At 44.6% G+C, this 17,253-nt stretch overlaps 1 protein-coding gene across 1 annotated transcript; it reads left to right on the forward strand.

The window, feature by feature from the left end:
• Positions 1 to 1,001: 1,001 nt before the first annotated feature.
• Positions 1,002 to 10,822, forward strand: LOC114589404 (uncharacterized). The gene is made up of 5 exons (XM_028715771.2): positions 1,002 to 1,167; positions 5,193 to 5,288; positions 6,612 to 7,136; positions 8,652 to 8,831; positions 9,105 to 10,822. Exons 1-5 carry the CDS (start codon positions 1,161 to 1,163, stop codon positions 10,556 to 10,558), a joined length of 2,262 nt encoding a protein of 753 aa, XP_028571604.2. The 5' UTR covers positions 1,002 to 1,160; the 3' UTR covers positions 10,559 to 10,822.
• Positions 10,823 to 17,253: the final 6,431 nt, after the last annotated feature.

A 17,253-nucleotide genomic window follows, 5' to 3' on the forward strand; every position in this document is an offset into this window, starting at 1 on the left:
AAGGGAATCCGCAGCCTGATTGGCCTACAGGAGAATCCCGGAATTAGGCAATCACGTGGGGCCCATTGTGTAAATAATGTATATAAGGCAGACATTCTGGGGGAACTTCCATTCCTCCTCACCACTATGAGCTGAATAAAGAGCAGGAAATCCACTCTCGACTCCGAGTATATTTCACTTGCCTTGATAGAGGATAGGTAGGAGTGTGTGTAGAAACTAGCCTCCTGTACAAAGGTAAAATCTGCATTCATTGCTTCACCCACTTTTGACTCTCGCCTCACCCACCACCAGCATGGAGCCCCCCAAAGCGAATGCACCTCTCAAGCCGAAAAGGGCTCCCCATACCTGCTGTGAAGCTCTATTGCAAAACAACATTGCAAAATGTTGCAGCGGATCGGTTGCTCTGTGGTGTATCACAACGATGCTTGTGAAGAAATGTATAGACTGTGCAACTGGACTGGGTGGGTGGGGTGTAATGCCACTCAGTTTTCAAGACAGTTGCACAGTTGCTTTTTGGGAAATGATTTGGGTGGCACCAGGAGGCATGACTCAGGTTAGACACTCCAGAGTGTCTGGGGAAACCCAGCCAGATGGGCGGGGTATAAATAATAAAATTATTATGATCTACTGTACATGTGTGCAGCGCGAATGGACAAGGGTCGCCTATAAGCCCGTTGTCATCTTCATTAATGACCCTCTAAAAAGTTTGGTTTCTTCTGGACAAAGGCATCCAATTCCCAGTGACTTAGCAATGACTGAAGGACCCCAAGGCCAGACATATTCATATTTGATCTATAATTCTCTACATCCCCACCAGACTGTGTTGGGAAGGGGGAGACTAGGAAAATGGAGCAGGGCTCTTGGTTTATCCTGTAAAATGGTTAACGTATTTACTGGTAATGGGAAGACTCCATGGTGATGCTATGGAGATGATGCTGTACTAACCATGCATGAGGCCTCACGGGGGAATGAAAAGCCCCCCACAGAAGGGAAGAGTTCAACACGTAACAGGTTTCGACTTGCCTGTGTCCACCAAATGGAGGCTGCAAGCACCAGCCCTGCAGTTTTATACCTCCCACCTCCCAGGCAAAGTTGCTAGTGTGCTCACGAAGAAGCCCAAGCTGACTGCTGCTCTCGCCGAAAGGAAAAGCCTGTCCAATATGAAATGTAAGTAGGGGACTCTTAGAGTACCATGTGGATGAACGACAAACTTTTAGTTGCAGGTGCTGTAATTATTGTTTTATTTTGATTTATTACGCACCCATCACCCTTAAGTTCCCACAGCTGGTCGGAGCAATGTAAAAACACACCATTACAGATGCCTTAAAGCAGGCATGTCCAAAGTTCGTATCGGGGGCCTAATCTGGCCCGGCAGTCGGTTTAATCTGGCCCCTATGGCAGTTTATTTCCTGGGTTAAAATCCTAAAAAAGAACTCGAACAATTTCAATCCTTAAAAAAAAAAAAAAAAAAAGAGCTCAACAACTTGGAACTTGGGGCTAAAATCATAAAAAAGCGCAACAACTTCAATCCTAAAAAAAGGTTAACAATTTTGGTGGTTCGGCCCTCACGGCCCTTCACTTCATCAAATCTGGCCCTCTCTAAAAAAAGTTTGGACACCACTGCCTTAAAGCAAATGGCAAAACTGCTCTGTATCCGGACCAACACAGCGGCATTCAGGTTGCCCAAAATATCCAGTGCAAGGAGGAAGGGATCAGGAGGTTTTTTTTGGGGGGGGGGGCGGGGGTAGGTGTTTGGGGCTGAGAGGGTTGCACTCAATGTGGTATAGCGGTTAGAGGATTGGGATAGTATATGGGAGACCAGGGTTCAAATCCCCATGAAACTCACCGGGTGACCTTGAGCCAATTGCTGCTGCTGGTCAGCCTAACCTACCTTGTATAGTTATTGTGGGGATTAAATGAGGAGGTTGAGGGTGATGTATGCCACCTTGAGCTCCTCAGAGAAAGAGGTGGGGTATACAGTAGATGCAATAAATAAATAAGAATAGGGTGGGTCCTGAAGTATATATAACTTAAGTGTCAAAGGGTAGGATAGAGATGTTTCTTCAGTATATGACAAAAACTCTACAGTGAAGATGCCAGAAGCACTGATGCTTCCACAGATAATGCCCTCTCCCAGGCTGCCACCACTCTCGAACTTCTCTGGGTGGTGGAACTACTAAGAGGAACTACTAAGATTTAATGTACTATATACATAATAGTATTTAAAGGTTCAACAGGGAGGGAGATGGTCATTTGGGCTTCAAATGTAACTGTGAGCACCTTGAATTGGGCTTGGAAACACAATAGCAATCAACTGAACTCAGGTGCAGAGTTCTGGCTAGAGATGGAGAGAAAACTTTCAAAAATTTGCAGTGCAGTTCTCCAATCAGTTCAGTTCATAAGTTTATTGCTCTAGCCAAAGGCCATGGCAAACCTGTAGTAACAGCCTTAATAAAGCAACGTACGCCCATAATATAAGCTAATATCAATGATACACCAACAAACTCAAATCCATCTTGATTTCAGATTAAACCTTTGAATCACCACAACAATTTATTTATTAATTTATTTTGCCAATTATTTTTATTGATTTTCCAATATAAAGCTAGTTACACAAATTAGTTTCAAATTAGTACAATTTTGTTAAGAGGCTTCCCACACACAGTTCCTGATGGATCTTTATTATCTAATATTACTGTGTTTCATATTCTCATTTATTTCTATTACAGTGGTGCCTCGCAAGACGAAAATAATCCGTTCCGCGAGTCTCTTCATCTAGCGGTTTTTTCGTCTTGTGAAGCAACCCTATTAGCGGCTTAATCCGTTCCGCGAGTCTCTTCATCTAGCGGTTTAGCGGCTATTAGCGGCTTAGCGGCTTAGAAAAAGGGGGGGGGGAAGCGAAAAAAAATCGCAAGAAGCAAGCCCATAGGGAAATTCGTCTTGCGAAGCAACTCAAAAACGGAAAACCCTTTCGTCTAGTGGGTTTTTCGTCTTGCGAGGCATTTGTCTTGCGGGGCACCACTGTATTTTATTATTTAACTCCCCCCCCCAAAAAAAGGCTTCAGGTGAGGACCCATAGCTTTTTCCTTTTTCATCCTGTGTCAGTTGTTAGTCTCTTGGCCTTATATGTCTCTCTGACGTTTTCCTTTTTCCTGTAGCATTTAGGGCTATCTCCTTACTCCCACTGTTGTTGTATTCCAGCCTGGTTGGGGCAGAGTTGAAACTTCAAGGTTAAACCCTCTTCTTTCTCCTGCTCAGCTCCTTCCCATAGTACTCAAGCAGTATCCCTCCCTTCTACTAGCACCGAGAACCAACAAGTTCTGAGTTCCAGAGATTTGCCATTTCTTCTTCTGGCTGGGAAAGGAGGGGAAAGGTGGTGTCATTCCTCTTCCAACGTCCAAAAAGCCCTCATGCAACTTTCCTTTTCCTGCTACCATAGCATTAAAAAAAGAAGAAAGTTATATCCCAACATCTCTCTCAGTCTTCTTTTTTTTTTGGGGGGGGGGGGTAGGCTCCAACTCCCAGTGAAAACCTTCCAAACAAAACAGCTCTCTCCCTCTTTTAACTCCTTTCAAGCCGCACACAGCTTTACATATTCTTTTAAATCTCAACGTTTCATCACACATCAAACCACCCCCACTTGTATATCTTAAAATTCAATATTAGGAGAGGGTTGCTGATCCATAAACGTAAAATCTTCCATAAAATATAGCAGAGAGCCCCCGTCTCCTCCATCCACCTCCAGCACAAGATAGATTCTTCTCCCAGTTTCAAACCTCAGTTCCATGCAGCTGGCTGTTTGCAGTTATAATGTGCATGCCCTCTTGTGTGCACCTATTCTTAATGCCAATTAAAACCCAATTATAAGGAGAACCTCCACATCCAATGGTGATTTCGGGGGTTTCACATCAGGCAAAGTGAGTAAGCACCCAGCACCTCCACCTGTCCCTGCAACGGTGGCTGTGTGTGTTATACAATTCCATAGTCCAGTAAGACACTGGTTGATGTGTGAAAAAGATACAAGCACACACCGACCCAGAGATGCCTCCCTCTACGGAAAATGCTTCAATAATACTTGTAAGTGACAATAATGACTTAATAAGGCAAACTATGGCTTGGTGGCTGGCTAAATAAATAAATAAAACTTGGAATGGGTGTGGGTGTATGAAACGCCCCCCCCCCCAACACTAAGAATTTTTAAAGGCAGACTATAGTTGAATAAAATCACTTTTGATGGACTGAATAAAACAGACAAGAATCATTGAATTGTGGGGTTGGAAAGGGACCCCAAAGCGCCATCTAGACCAACCATCTGTAATGCAAGAATCCCACCTGAAGAATCCCCAACAGGTTGCCATCCAACCTGTTTAAAAAACCTCCAAGAATGGAGAGTTCACTACTTTCCGAGGGAGCCCGTTCCACCACAACTCTTTACTGTCAGAAAATTCTTCGTAATGTCTTGATTCCTGTAAATAGAATCTGCTGGTTCAGGTCTTTCCTTCCGGAGCAGAAGACTACACGGAACTTAAAGCAAAATAATCAAGCAGGAAAAGATAAACAAAAGGAGGAAACAAAAGAAGATGAAAAAAACAACAGCAAGATTACACCAAAAGGAATATATGAGGAAGAACAGTAGGGTGTGAAAGAAAAGGCTGGATAAAGGGTGGGCATGGGTTGAACTCAAGCCTTAAGGACATCTGCTTCATATTTAGAAGGTCATAGTTTCAGCCCCCAGCCTCTCCGGGTAGAACTGGAAAAGACTCTGCCTGAATGCTTGGAGAGCTGCTGCCAGCCAGTGTAGACCATACTATGCTAGGCAACTTGCTGTGTTCCACCAGAACCATTTTATTAAAATTCCTGTGTAGAGACAGAACTAGCGAAAGTGCAAGAAACCCATGAGACCTAGGTGATTTATTTACTTCAACATCCCTTCCCTAAAGGACTGGGATTGGAGGGCCTGGGCAAAATCATTTCCTTTGTTTACAAGGTTGGCCTGCCAGTTGCAAACAGAGTTCTCTCTCCCTTTCCCCTCTCCCTACCCTGGTGCTTTCCTTAGATGGTAGGTTTAGAGATACTGTATTAGTTTTGCTTTTAGCAAGGACTTGCCCACTAGAGGGAGAGAGAAACTGAAGGAGTTGTATGTACATTTTTTTGGTGCGTTGGACTAACATAGCCTCTCCTTAATGTTGCAGTGCTCTTTGGACTTACTTTGGTTTGGGTATTAATAAAGCTTTCCAGGTTCCAGTGTGTCCTTGAAAAAGAGTACTTCTGCTCTTCCATTCCAAATGGTGAGTTATTCATCCTCCTGAAGACTTATCTATGCTGGGGTATGATTGTTAGAAAATTGTAGAGGGACGAGCTTCCAAAGTCATCACTTTAAGTTTGGGTTTTTAAGAAGATCCCTGCTGGGAAACTGTCTTGAGGTCACATGCGAGTGGTGGATAATAACAGAGGCAAATGTGTGTGGAGCAAATTTTACCTTTATATGGTAAGCTAGTTGAGATTCAAGGACCCGCCACCTTCTTGAGGATAAGAAAGACACATGGACACGGTATATTAGGTTAATGGGCTAAAAAAGGCCACAACTTTATTGATTACAGCATGTGAGAGCTATTGGCATTGGATAAAACAACAGAGCATGACTCCACCCCCTCAGGGAGTGGTGAGTCTATCAAGGGTTAACCACCAGTGGGAAGAGCCTGTTGATGCAAATACAACTGAAAGCTCCCCCTGATGTCACTGGGGGGTTGTGCCATGGCCCTAGCCACCAGCAAGGGCATCGGACAGGATCCATGACTGCCGGATTCCTTTACAGTGGTACCTCGGGTTACATACGCTTCAGGTTACATACGCTTCAGGTTACATATGCTTCAGGTTACACACTCCACTAAGCCAGAAATAGTGCTTCAAGTTAAGAACTTTGCTGCAGGATAAGAACAGAAATCGGGCTCTGGCGGCACGGCAGCAGCAGGAGGCCCCATTAGCTAAAGTGGTACCTCAGGTTAAGAAGAGTTTCAGGTTAAGTACGGACCTCTGGAATGAATTAAGTACTTAACCTGAGGTACCACTGTACCCATAAAATGGAGGGGTAGGCAATGGCCACACCATGCCCTCCAACACACAACCATATTCCAATGCCTAACCGCCAATACCGAAAAATTGTGACGATTTGCTACGAGGTAGGCGAAAAACCAAGTGGCCAGTGCCAGTTTGCCAGTTGGATAAAAATTCCTACCAGGCCCCTTGGCCGACCAAGGTGACCAACCACAGGTCTATAGCAATGTCAAGAACCAAGCAATGGACTAAGGGAGGGTGGGTGGGTGATCCGACCAGAAGCAGCAGCACAATGGCTGGGAAACGCTGCGGCGGCGTTTGAGCGGCTAAACCCCACCCCCAAGCCTCCAGCCAATTGGCTGGCCACCTGGGGGTGTGGCATGGTAGCTGGGGCAGCTGGGCAGGGGGCGAAACGGCCCCGGCCAACGTGGGAAACGGCTCCTGCTCACAACTCCTCCCCTCCTTGAGGAGGAGAGACTTTCCTTTCCCAACACAGTCACATATAAAACATAAAGCTATCTCTAACATAAAGCATTTTCTGTTTCTGCCACTTCTAGGTTTCCCAGAAGGGTTGACCTCCATTCTCTTTGTGGTGACCAACATCGGGATTCTCAACTCCACCGTCTTCAGTAGCCCCAGCTTGGCATCAGTGTCCAGCCTCGCCCTAGCAAACAGCGGCATAACGAAAATCAAACCAGGAGCGTTCAGCATTTTCCAAAACCTCCGCAAACTAAGTTTATACCAGAACAGTGTAACTGAGGTTAAAGCCTCTTGGCTTTCCAACCCTGGGCATCTAGAAAACCTGACAGTGGCTCAGAACCTCATTGCCAGTATAGGACCAAAGGACTTTTCAGGGTTTTCCAACCTTACATCACTGAACTTAGCAAACAATCAGATCTATCAGATATCCAGCAAGAGTTTTAAGGACCTGACCAAGCTAACACTGCTTGACCTGTCTGGCAATAAGTTAACAACTTTAGCAAGAGATGTATTTGATGGGCTGATGCTCCCAGTGTTGAAGCTTGGTGGAAATCCATGGAACTGCTCCTGTCAACTTCAGGATTTTGGATTATTCCTGCAAGGTAGGTGCCCAAGGTGGCTAACAACCTAGTTGTGAAAACAATACAATTAAAATTAATTGAAAGCAGCTAGAATTCTCTCTGCAACATCTTGGAGGTTACAAATGACACTTAAAATTAAATCATATTTTGATTAATTGCGGGTTTTTGCAGCTATGGCCAAACTGACAGGGTTTTTTTGGACCCACCTGGAAGGAAGACAGAGACAAAATAATTTTGGGGGTCAAATGGCAGACATATATTGATTATAAAAACAGAGATGGTTTAGAACCAAAATGAATTACCGTATTTTTCGCTCCATAAGATGCATCTAGTTTTTAGAGGAGGAAAACAAGGAAAGAAATATTCTGAACGAAACAGTTGATGCATGATTTTTGTGGTTCATGCTGTGGTCACAGACATGTGATCTGATGGTGAATTTGGGGTGACCCAATGCAAAAATCCTGAGGATCCATGTGGATCCGTGCTTTGTAACCACATTTTTGCACCATTGCAACCCCAGGAAACAGTGGGTGCCTGATTTTTTTTTTGGTGCAGGCTGCAGCCATGGACATGCTATGTGATCTGATGGTGAATTTGGGGTGACCCAATGCAAAAATCCTGAGGATCCATGGGCTTTTACCTCCCCCCCTCCCAGGCAGCCTCCGCTAGTGTCCCTTATCTCTCTTCCAATCCCACCGATCAGCTGCTTCCTTTCACCACTCCCTTCCCTCTTGTTTGCCTTAGTGACTTTTCCTTAGCTGGAGCAGTTTTTTGCTCCTCCTTTTCTTCTAATTTCTCTCCTTATTGCTTTAGTCTTCCTGTTTCCCTCCTTTGCAAGTTTGCTGTCTTTACCTCTCCCCTCCCAGGCAGCCTCCTTTATCTCTAGCATCCCTTATCTCTCTCCCCTATCGGCAAATGATCAGCGGCTTTGTTTCAACACCTACTTCCCTCTTTCAAAAAAAGAAAAAAGAAAAAAGCATGATCTGCTTTTTGCCCCTGGGCAATTTGGTTCCAGGGACCGTGCATTTGTTCCATAAGACGCACATACATTTCCCCTTACTTTTTAGGAAGAAAAAAGTGTGTCTTATGGAGCAAAAAATACGTTATGTGTTTATAAGGTGTTAGTGAATTAATGCCATAATGTTATTGTAAATATATGTACTCTCTTAAATTAGACAACTCTTTTTGAAATTGTGCTTTTGGGAGTTTTGTAAACTGTGATCAATGTGATAAATAATATCTTTCTGTTAAATCTTTATAGTTACTGTTTGTAGATTCAACACTTAATGTGATTCAACACAGGTTGAACAGTTTAAAAGTGGGAAGTGGGCCTCTTCTAATCAGAAGTTTGAGAGAGGCTGGCTTAATCCTACAGGCTAACTTTTAAAACCAATTTAAGCAATGCCTTCATTTTTATTTTAAAAAATTAATTGCATAAACCATTGAAAATATAAATGGAACCAGACATAATAGATTTCACCAGTGAATCATTTCCCAGTCAGTTTTTCCACTGTTCAAGACCGTATGTCTTTACAGAGTTGATCAATGCGTCGCTGCTTGAAGATGCTGCCTCTGTCATTTGTCGAAGTCCACCAAACCTAGAAGGGATTCCTGTCTGGAACATCTCTGACTTGAACTGCCTGCCAGACTTCTTTTCATCAGCCTTTGAGAACAGCTTCCATAAAGTTGGACTACCAGCTTTGCTGGTATGTTTAGGTATGTTTCTGTGTATCTGTTAATGTTTGATAACATATCTCTGTTGACATAAGAACACAAGAAAGGCCCTGCTGGATCAGGTCCAAGGTCCATCTAGTCCATCATCCTGTTCTCACAGTGGCCAACCAGATGCCCCAATGGGAAGCCCTAGATGGGTCATTGGCCTGATCAGGTCTGCTTTTCTTACCTTGTTATGTTCTATCTGCTTCTTTAGGAATTCATGTACCCTTTTGAGCTAATATTTTACCTTCTTTTTTTTTTTACTTTGGGCAGTGCTGATGTCGTTCATTTTGATGCTGCTTTTGATCTGGATGGTGAAACGCAGTAATCAACAAATCCAGCCAAGCAAAGAAGCGACTGATCTAACCACCAATGGGCAACCATCTGACTGTGTTGATTCCATGGCTGAACACAGACTGACTGATGGAAAGATCAGAATTACAGAGACAGGGGTGATGTCTCACTCTAGGTTGTTGAGAGTTCGTGCCAAGTCTGCCTCAGCCATATTGTTGCAGGCAGAGTTCTGCCCCAGACCATGTCAGGCCACCAATCTGGCTGATGAAAAGCAAGGGCATCTAACAACTCCCTTCACACTGTTAAATGAAAAAATGCACATGAGAAGTGAGGACCTGTGCAACTTTATGGAACTGTGGTATTACCACAAGCTAGAAGCAGACAACAGAAAGGAATTTCAGAGGCATTGCAATGTGAACTCATTCCCGACTGAAGTATATCTAGAAACTCCAGATATGAAAGTTACTTCAGAAGTGGCAACAAAAAGTTTGCAGGAAAATTGTATTTTGGGAGCATCTGAGAATGATGATAGTAAAGGCTGTGACAGTGTTGAAAATCCCGAACCCTTTTTATATTTAAGTGTTGCTACGACCACAGTTGAAGAGCAAATTGATGTCCCACCTAAAAAAGATGTTATAAAAGCAGGTGGAAACTGCTCAGTTTCTTTGAAGCGTGCTTTGACATGGCCTTATGAGATAAAATGTTTGGGGCAGAAGTCTAATGTGTTAAGTATTAGAGAATCATTTAAAGGACAGTTCCTCCTGCCTACTCTCAACCTTGAAGAGAAACTGGATGTTGGGAGTTCAGAATTTCAGGAAGAGTGGCTAGAGGTTCATCCCAGGAAGGCATGTCAGCCATTCGATAAGGGTCAGCTTGGATTAAACCAAGAGGCAAAGCTAGCCAAGGAAACAGAGTTTCCATATCAGCAAAAATCAAGGGCCGAAATTGCCTTGGAGCCAACAGATGTTGGAAAATCTGAATTCACTGTAGATCTGCAAAGACAGCATGATCTGAGCACATGCCCCAAAGAGGGTGATCACATAGTCAGTGGCAGAACTGAATTAAAGACAGAGGTAAAACAAGCTAACCAACCCGAGTTTTCACTTCAGCCAGAATCAAATGCAGCAGTTGCCTCACAGTCTGGACTCAAAACAATGAGGGGCCCCACAGCTGTGAAAAGGAAACAGTCATCTAAACCAGTATCTGCTCAATCTAAAGTCCGCCAGGAAAGTCATCCCTCTCCGCTCTCATCAGCTGATGTTGCTTCCACTAGTCAGCCCCGGTATGATGAGATCTCACTTGAAAACGACGAGTATAACTATGCCAGCCTCCTGCATGAAGTTGTGGAGAATCGTGGGAGGTGGACCAGGGAAAGATGGAGACAGACCCACAGGAAACGTTCAGTGAATCACCCCCCAACCAAATCCAAGTAGATCACATCAGACTCCAGTTTAATGCTTTGTACATTCATCTTTGCAGTAAAAAGAGAGAGGGGAGTTGTATCTATCTAAGTTCTACTGAGAGTAAACCTACTGGAATTAATATTCGTTAGCCATAATCATTAATTTCAAATCAGTCTAGAACTAATGTTGGATACAATTATATCAATCAATCAATCAATCAATCAATCAAATCTGCATAGCAAGAAGATGAATATGACCATTGGGGTCCCTTCCAACTGTACAATTCTATGATTCAATGACTATCTATCTATCTATCTATCTATCTATCTATCTATCTATCTATCTATCTATCATCTATCTATCATCTATCATCTATCTATATATAATGAAACAGGATTAGTGGACAGTGTTGATCTGGCACTGGTAAAAGAGGATGCTTCCTGTGGTTTCATGGAAAAGAGGGCTTCGGAAGCTACACACAGTTCCTCACAATGCCATTCTAGAATATCTTGGAGGCATTCTGCAAGCCGTGTTCTTGATGGTGAGACGTCCTATGCTGAGCACCTTCAATGCAACTTTCATGATGTTTCTTGTGATGTGGCTTTTTGGCAGGCTCAATTTTTCATCATGCATCCTTCCAAAATTACCCTCAGAATGGACAGTGAGGTTTGGCCAACCTCAACATTACTAAAATAAGTTTTATGGGGCATGCTAGACTTCCCCCTTGGTGTGTTGAGTGTGGTTGGTGTTCCTGCCTGCCCCTTGCAATGGCCATCAGTGGGGGTTTGGCAGGGGGAGGGCTTGCAGACAAGGCACTGTGACTAGACTCCTCTGAACAGCGGAGTCTGTGTTTGTGAGATCAGCACAGTGGTGGGTATCTACTAATTTAAATCACTCATGCAAATCTGAGCTATGTACCTAATATAATATCCTCTTGGATATTGAACTTAGTTAATGTTATGTCCAGTGCTGCTATCAATGGCAGTTTCTCTCCAAGCACTTCTGGGGTGAGAAAGCATTTCACCAGGGCTGCAGCATGGTAGGTGGTGGTGCAAATGGTTAACTCCCTCTCCCTGAGTACTGGGGTCCAGGTCCTGATAGTCTTTCCTTCAAGGCTCCTATTTAAGTTTTAACAAACAGGTACATGAAACAGTTATGTGATTAATTCCTGAAGTTTATATCCCCAAACCAGGAAATACGGGGTTTAGCAGAGGTTGTTGGGTGTTTTTTTTTTTTTTTAAGTTGACTATTGGAAATATAAAGGGACACGGCTAGCGCTGTGGTCTAAACCACAGAGCCTAGGGCTTGCCGATCAGAAGGTTGGTGGTTCGAATCCCCGTTACAGGGTGAGCTCCCATTGCTCAGTTCCAGCTCCTGCCAAACTAGCAGTTTGAAAGCACAGCAAAGTGCAAGTAGATAAATAGGTACCGCTCCGGCGGGAAGGTAAACAGCGTTTCCGTGCGCTGCTCTGGTTTGCCAGAAGCGGCTTAGACATGCTGGCCACATGACCCGGAAGCTGTCTGTGGATGAACACCAGTTCCCTTGGCCTGTAGAGCGCGATGAGCGCCACAACCCCAGAGTCGTCCGCGACTGGACCTAATGGTCAGGGGTACCTTTACCTTTACCTTTATTGGAAATATATATTGCATCCATGGCAAAAACACCATCCAGAAAGCCACCAAAATATTTATTTGGTTTGCACTTTGTGATCTTTTTCTGCATGTTGACATCACATGTTAATTTATGCATGTGATATTGTTGGCACTTAAATTATTGACTTGTAGTATAGTTGATAAGCTGCATTGACAGAAATCTTTATACACAGAAATCCTCTTTGCAAATTTTCTTTTGTGTTGGGGTGCTTCAAGACTTGCTATTTTCTGGTGAAATTCAAACAGTGGCAAATTGTTTAGGAAAGGACTGTTTCTTGGTGGATGGGGAAGCCATGATTGTTAAAGTTGTATAAAAGTGCTTTAAGTATATGCTGTGGTCTACCATGCTAAGCATGCAGTCTACTCCTCTGTTCAATTGTCAGCCATAGTCAAAAGACACTTAAAGGTAAAGGTAAAGGTACCCCTGCCCGTACGGGCCAGTCTTGACAGACTCTAGGGTTGTGCGCCCATCTCACTCAAGAGGCCGAGGGCCAGCGCTGTCCGCAGACACTTCCGGGTCACGTGGCCAGCGTGACAAAGCTGCATCTGGCGAGCCAGCGCAGCACACGGAAACGCTGTTTACCTTCCTGCCAGTAAGCGGTCCCTATTTATCTACTTGCACCCGGGGGTGCTTTCGAACTGCTAGGTTGGCAGGCGCTGGGACCGAGCAACGGGAGCGCACCCCGCTGCGGGGATTCGAACCGCCGACCTTTCGATCGGCAAGCCCTAGGCGCTGAGGCTTTTACCCACAGCGCCACCCGTGTCCCACAAAAGACACTTAGTCCATTTTATATTCACATGGGCTCAGTAAACACTGCTGCTTATTTACTTGATATTTTATGATGTCTTGTAATTCAGGATGTATTTTACAATGGAGATGTTTAATCTGTATCTGTTAGCATGCTTTCATGATGAAGAAATGCACATAAATATAGATATACATAAATATAGATATATATAGTGTGTTAGGAGACAAATATCTTGTGTGTAATAAAAACAAAGAATGCACAATATTCACCACCAGCATTCTGATTCACAGTTCAGTTTTGTGTCTAAAATCTGGCTGAAAATCTGCTTCTTTTCATCATTATCCTGAATGTTTTTTTCCCCTTAAAGAGGCATCAATTCAATGTTAAAGCAATGTGCATTCAGCTTAGGTGGTAGAGGAATGAAATGTAGCTTGCTACCTTATTCAAGGATGCAATATGACCTTAACAGATTGGTGAACTAGACGAAAACTAACAAAATGAATTTCAATAGGAACAAATGTAAGGTTTTTTAGACTTCGGCGGCAATCATCAGATGCAAAAATACAGGATGGTGGCTTTCACTCCTGGCTTGTAAAATGACCTAGGGGTCTTTGTAGGCCACAAGCTTAGCAAGAGTCAACAGTGTGAAGCAACAGGAAAAAGAAAAACGAAAAACTAATGCAATTCTATGCTGCATCAAAAGAAGTATAGTGTCCTGTTTAAGGGAAGTAATATAATATCTGCTCCCAGCCTATCATCCAACCAGTTCAGGGCAGACTACAAGGGATTATCTCATGTCAGTGAGAGTAAGAGATAGCGACTGGTCCAAGGTTATGTTATGAGTGGCACTGATGAGTGGGAATTTGAACTCATGTCATCCCTGGCTGCATCTTAATGGAAGAAGGGCACTGGCGCTGCAGATGTTGCTGGACTTCAACTCTGACTTTTGGCCATGCTGCCTGCAGCTGATGGAAGTTGGTGTTGCTTTCCATTACCTTTCACTGAGAGCAGACACAGCTAATTCTTCAAAATCCACACTTCAACCTTTTCAACGAACACTCCCCCCCCCCCAAAAAATCCTACCCCATTGTGTAGATTGGGGTAGCAACACTGGGGGGCAATGGGGTGGGGGAAGGATATATACAAAATTGTGTACATGGCAAATTTGTGTGCAGACTTTTTGTTTTTAGTGTATGCAAACTGGTGTGGAAAAAATTGGGGTGAACTCATTTGCAGACTAGGAGAATGAGAAACCTCAAATTGACAAGTTCGTCCATCGCTGCCTAGGAGTAAACCTCACTGAACTCGGTGGGACATAGGACTACAACACTGCTGGTAAGATATTGGCCACATCTGCACCATATATTAAAAGCACTTACTATACCAATTTAATGCCATGCCTTCCTGTAAAGAACCCTCAGAAGTATAGTTTGGAGGGATGTAGAACTGTTTGCCAGTGCCTGGGACAGGTACACACCCATGTGTGCTTGATGGGGGTGGAGCGTGGTCACCCAGCTCTCACCATCAGGCAAGCCATCACATGCCAGGCAGGGTTGTGGCACAGAGGGTGCTCTTCACCCTCTGTGTTCCCTGCTCTCACTGCCAAAAGGCAGGTGCCCTTACAGCAAATGGGGAAGGGCCATGGACACCAAGCAACAGGGATCTCTGTGTAGGGGGGGTGCCTGGTTTGCGGCCCCCTCCCAATGGTGCGCTTGGGGCAACAGTCCCCCTGGCACCCCCCATGCTATACCACTGGTAGTTTAAGAGTGCCAGGAGTTGCTCGATGCCCCTATTCCTCTCAGGGTACTCTGGGAATTGTTGCTTTGTGAGGGGATAGGGGCCCTCTAACAACTCAGGACGCGGGTGGTGCTGTGGGTAAAACCTCAGCGCCTAGGACTTGCCAATCGCATGGTTGGCGGTTCGAATCCCTGTGGCGGGGTGCGCTCCCGCCGTTCGGTCCCAGCGCCTGCCAACCTAGCAGTTCGAAAGCACCCCCGGGTGCAAGTAGATAAATAGGGACCGCTTACTAGCGGGAAGGTAAACGGTGTTTCCGTGTGCTGCGCTGGCTCGCCAGATGCAGCTTGTCACGCTGGCCATGTGACCCGGAAATGTCTGAGGACAGCGCTGGCTCCCGGCCTCTTGAGTGAGATGAGCGCACAACCCTAGAGTCTGGCAAGACTGGCCCGTACGGGCAGGGGTACCTTTACCTTTAACAACTCTCAGCACCCTGAACAAGCTACAGTTTCCTGGACTCTTTGTGGAAAGCTATGATTATTTAAAGTAGAATGATATTGTGTGGATGTAGCCATTGCATTCAACATATTTTACCTCCAATGTTAAGTGCTTTAGTTGTTTGGTTTGTTCAGGCAATTGTTCATCAATCATGAGCCTTAAATCTGGATTACTTGCGGAACTACAATCTCAGAGAGGCATAAATATTCTGGCATTTGCGAGATCCTCATCATATAGCGAAGCTGAAGTTTGCAATGGCCAAACCCAGGGTACCTCCAAGGAAAAGTTGTAAGTTATTGCAGTATTCGTTTTAAAACACACATATCTAGATATTGTTTGAACGTATGGAGAGAGCTATCCATCTTGGTCCAATAAATGCAGCTCCCCAGGATGCATATCAAAATTATAGAGTTTTAATCCAAGATAAAGCTCTAAAAATGCATGTATATAAGTGGGTGACATGATTCTTGAGAGACAATTGACTACACCATGACAGGGATGGGCAACCACACCTAGGAAGGGCTGTGGCCTTGTAGGAAAAGCCAATCAGGAGCCACAACCAATGGTGGGTGAAACCAGAACATAAAAGTGGGAGGAGTCTTGAGCACTGCAAGAATGCATTACTATTTTTTTCTTCCTCTCTCTGTGACACCCCAGCCCTTCTTTACCTCCCTCGTACACACATGAACCAGAAGCGTATGTAATTATCATAGTGGGTGACCCGGGGAGCAAGAGTGGGGGACCAGCAGCGTGCAAAGAGCCAGATGATACTGAAGGCAACATTGTCCTGATGGAAACACTGACCTCAGCAGAGGCCAGGGTGCCTTGGATAACTCCACACAGGTCTTAGGCCAAATACTACTGTTCATAAGAGCAGAGCTCAGATGTTGCTTCAGCACCAGTTACTTTTGGACTGAGCTTTATACAGGAGCCAAGGCCCTGTCTCAGTAGGTTGTTCCCCTTTCACTGAGAGGGGCCTCTTCATTTAACGGGGGGCAGTGTCTTCCAATAGACATTTACTTCAATAGAGTGGTATAGATTCCAATTGCACTGGAGCTTCTGAGATGCAATCCCCAATGTGATGCCTTTGAAACTGGGGTTCTGGCTCCATAACTCCTTCAAGTATGTTAGATGCTTTTGGGGGTGACCCTGAGGACAATCCTTCCCCCCACTCTGGTCTCATTCTTTGAAGAAGGAGAAGTCAAGCCCAACAAACATTAAATTAGGGGTGCATATGTGGTCTACGCATTTGTAAGAATGAGATGGTAGGCCTCTTGAGGTGGCATAATGGACTGTACCACTTCAGGCTACAGGTGAGGGCAAGTCATTTGTGAATGTAAAAAAATAAATCCCTGTAAGTAAAAAAATTCCAGCATGCCAGGGAGCAAAGTTTTGATCCAGCCCATTTCCCTGCTGTGTTTTATATGTAGGGAAGTTTTCCTGCATAATACTGTCTTGCAAAAATGAGATTCCCCACAGCTGAAGTCATATAATCCAACCTACTTTGATTTGGCTCCTTGTGTATGTAGACTGAGTTTAAGATGGCACCAGTCTGAGGGATGAGTTGTGCTTTTCCATACTGATATTTAGACCTGGGACATTATTTTTCAACTCCTGCTGGGAGACTACTGCTTGTTGAGGTCAGAAGTCCAAGGTCACAGAAAGCAGTGGTGGCTAGTGTCCACTGGGACTGGTGGGGCAGGGGCAGGAGGTGGGCAAACCAACAGTTCTTTATTCTTTCTTTGGTGATCGCTCGTAGCCAAGTAAGATTGTCTTCCATTAACATGGAGCCAACTAATTCTGGTTTTGCTCCCATACTCCTCCCCACTGCATTCTACAAGGGCAACACTGAGACTAAGTAGGAGGAAGCTAGCAGGTTGTTCTACCCCCTGGGCTGGGCTGAAAGCTGGCTGAGGGCTAAGGCTGGTGTGGGGAGCTCCCCATTCACTCCAAAGGAGCAGCCTCCATGGACAAAAAGAGTCTACTTTGCAGCTCCTCCTTATTGCAGCATCATCACTCCTGGGAACCAAAGGGACTCTCTGAAGGGACTCCAAGAGAGATTTGAGTTTCCTCTGCTTTGTACTGAACAGGT

Source organism: Podarcis muralis, chromosome Z (genome assembly GCF_964188315.1).
Source record: "Podarcis muralis chromosome Z, rPodMur119.hap1.1, whole genome shotgun sequence".
In the NCBI taxonomy this organism is placed as follows: Eukaryota; Metazoa; Chordata; class Lepidosauria; order Squamata; family Lacertidae; genus Podarcis; species Podarcis muralis.